This window comes from Amphimedon queenslandica, unplaced genomic scaffold (assembly GCF_000090795.2).
Source record: "Amphimedon queenslandica unplaced genomic scaffold, v1.1 AMPQUscaffold_13520, whole genome shotgun sequence".
Taxonomy (NCBI): domain Eukaryota; kingdom Metazoa; phylum Porifera; class Demospongiae; order Haplosclerida; family Niphatidae; genus Amphimedon; species Amphimedon queenslandica.
Genome location: NW_003546244.1, coordinates 509,562 through 512,556, shown reverse-complemented (window position 1 = coordinate 512,556; position 2,995 = coordinate 509,562). Strand labels below are relative to the sequence as shown.

General features: G+C 37.7%; 1 protein-coding gene across 1 annotated transcript in view; it reads left to right on the top strand.

The window, feature by feature from the left end:
* The window catches only part of LOC109581354 (85/88 kDa calcium-independent phospholipase A2-like), a 1,831-nt gene extending 1,128 nt beyond the window's left edge, over positions 1 to 703 (top strand). Inside the window, exon 1 of the mRNA XM_019995413.1 lies at positions 1 to 703. This exon is cut by the window's left edge and continues 1,128 nt beyond it. Within this exon, the coding sequence (XP_019850972.1) occupies positions 1 to 545 (545 nt within the window). The 3' untranslated portion in view covers positions 546 to 703.
* Positions 704 to 2,995: the final 2,292 nt, after the last annotated feature.

Genomic DNA, 2,995 nt, shown 5'->3' with positions numbered 1-2,995 from the left:
CTGGACCCAAAGAACGCAAAGTTTGGGAGGCTTGCCACATCAGTGGTGCTGCCCCTGTTTACTCTCCTCTCTTGCGTGACCTCAAACTTCTGGATGGAGGTCTTGTAGCAAATAATCCCACTCTGGATGGAATGTCTGAAATTATTGAGCAGGGGAAGAAGGAAGGGAAGCCAGTAAAGTTTGATTGTGTAGTGTCCATTGGCACAGGGACTTCTCCGAAAGAAGAAAACGATCATGTAGAGCTCTTTGCGACTTCTCTCTTCTCAATCTTAAACCCAAAGAATGTCCAAGCCTCTAAGAACCTTTTAACTCACTTCATGAAGAAGGCAACTCTATCAGATGGTCAGGAAGTAAGTCGTGCTAAGGCCTTTTGTGATGTACTTGGCTGTCAGTACTTTCGGCTTACCCCACCGCTGTCAACCGATGTAGGGATGTCTACAACTGATGAGGAAACACTCATTGATATGCTGTATGAATCTCAAATGTATTTTTTTGACAATCCTGAGCTGATTGATGGCATTGCAAAGTGTTTGCTATCAAAGTAGGGTTTGTCACACTTTTTGACAGATCAGTTTTTATTCCAAAACTACTAATAACATTAATAATATATAGTGCATTCACAGTTTGTGCTTAGCTACAATGATTTATGATAATACCTATTTAGTTATGATAAAATGGACTGTTTTATGGTTGATAATAAATATTTAGCATCATCATCTATGATCTGTGGATTATCAAGGCAGTACATCTTAGAGTTTTAACAACAATAAAAGCTAAGCTATGTAGATCATGCAATTAAAAATAGCTCTAGTGTTACAAAACTACACACACATCTGCTACTACGTAGACTACAGCATTTCATACCAAATCTACACCTTTTTGTAAACTTAATTTAATTTTATTAAATTAAATTAAATTTAAAAACATAGAATGCATTAGGCCCGCAGTGATTAGATTCATTGTTTCTCATCGCCGCCCGCACGGTAAATTGTTGCGCATGACAAATAGTTATTACAAGAGCACGTGTTCAGTCGTGTTGTTACTTGCTAGCTGTCCTCACGTCGGCCATTAGTCTCCTTTTTAACAACCGAGGTGCAAATATGATGAAATAGCTGTCTCTGACACACCGGTGGTTAATCTCTCAGCTTGTTGAAACTCACTAGAGCTGTTCTCGCTAGTTATTTCGTGTTTATTGTGTTGGACCTCTTGGCGCCTAGGTATAAATGTCAGTAGTAGCGTCTAAAATGCATTGCCATAATGGGTATTATGTTACTAAGGAGACTCATTTTACCACTTTTCACTCCTGCATGTTCATGATGGGTTGGGTTGCATGTTCATGATGGGTTGGGTTGCATGTTCTGTTCAGTGGCCGTTAGTGCAATGCCGCACTTTTTCATAAACTATGGTCAGTTGTAAAAAGAGTTGAGTACCTGGCTGGCACATTTTTGTATTTCTCTCTTGTGGTTGCAGATGTAGATACATGATTAGCCATAGCAGTACACGAAATATTGCTCTTGTATTTACTATTAATAGTTATTAATGTTATTGAACAATTCAATTAGTCAATCAACCTTAATAACTAGTATTAAATTTGCTACTAACTATGCTTCAGTCACTATTAGTGACTATTCACCCTTTTATGCTTACCTCATTGAATGCTTACTCTTTTTAAAAATAAAAGTTAATATATTTAGTACAGTTATTTATCAGTTAATGTTGTGATAAGTTGATAGCCAAATACAAGTAAATACATGAAAGTAAATGGTGTCAGTAAAAGTACATACAATATAGAAAAGTTAAAATACAAGTAAATACATGGTAGATGAAAGGTGGATACATGATGCAATGTCTGTGTGGTTGGCCTTTGCGGTTGCTATTTATTGGTATGTCTATGCATTGTAATCAGCTTGCCTAATTGATGAAGCCATGTGAAATAGTACATAGCCCATGCAGACAATCAGTTATGTTTAGCTACAATTAATTTTATTTTAGCATGTACTTCCTTTCATGATAATGATTTTTAAATTTTTTTTCCTTTGTCATCCTTATTGTTAGCTCATGCAGTTTATCCTCCTAGTGAATCATGTCTCTTATAAACTCTCCGCATAGCGGACAAATGATAACTTAGCTTTGTGTGTTCATGTATGTATACATAACCTGCGCGTTACCTCTCACCTCCAGATCAAAGGCCTGAAGCCACATTAGCTAAGGTGGAGCCTGGTTATAGCCACTCCCCTGGTTGGCAAAATGCAGTACAAACGAATGGAAGAAGAGCCTATGAAAAGCAAATGCACAGTTCTTCTTACATCTATGCTTCAAGTTAGAGCTGCTCCTTCTGCTATAGACACCTATGAATCAGTGAGGAGCCTCTTTGCTGCTATAAACAACTTCTTTTCTTCTTATTTTGGAAATTTTCCTCTATCCCCATTCCTTCGATGTAGCTTTCTGCCAACCAAGGGGTGTGGTACTTGTGTGGGTGAAGATTTCGAAAATCTCATCCTGATTCTCATTACTGTGCAGCTTTATTCCGCTACATGAGAGATTATGCTGTCAAGTATCGTAATTTATCTCTCTTTGTTTGCATTGATGATAAACACACTATTAAAGTTGGGGAGCCCGGCTTTCCGTTAGCAGCAGCAGAGAGAGGTCGTGAGGTAATTGTGTCAACCAGTAATACATTTGTAGTAGGAGATTATGATTTTTCTAAATTTAAGATCACACCCAGTGTAACATTGCTAGTTGACATCCCTGACTCAATTGAAGGTTCTTTTTATACTGGTCAGGTCTTTATTGGGCTTAAAGACTCTGTATTTGAATTTTGAACCATCTTCACCTATACGTCATGCTACAGAATTATACAAGATCCTTCTGAGAAGAATGAGTGGTCGTAGTATTTTATTTGTTTACTCAGATGGGGGCCCTGACCATAGGCTCACGTACTTAACTGTGCAACTGTCTTTAATTGCTCTATTTATGAATCTTGATCTTGATGTTC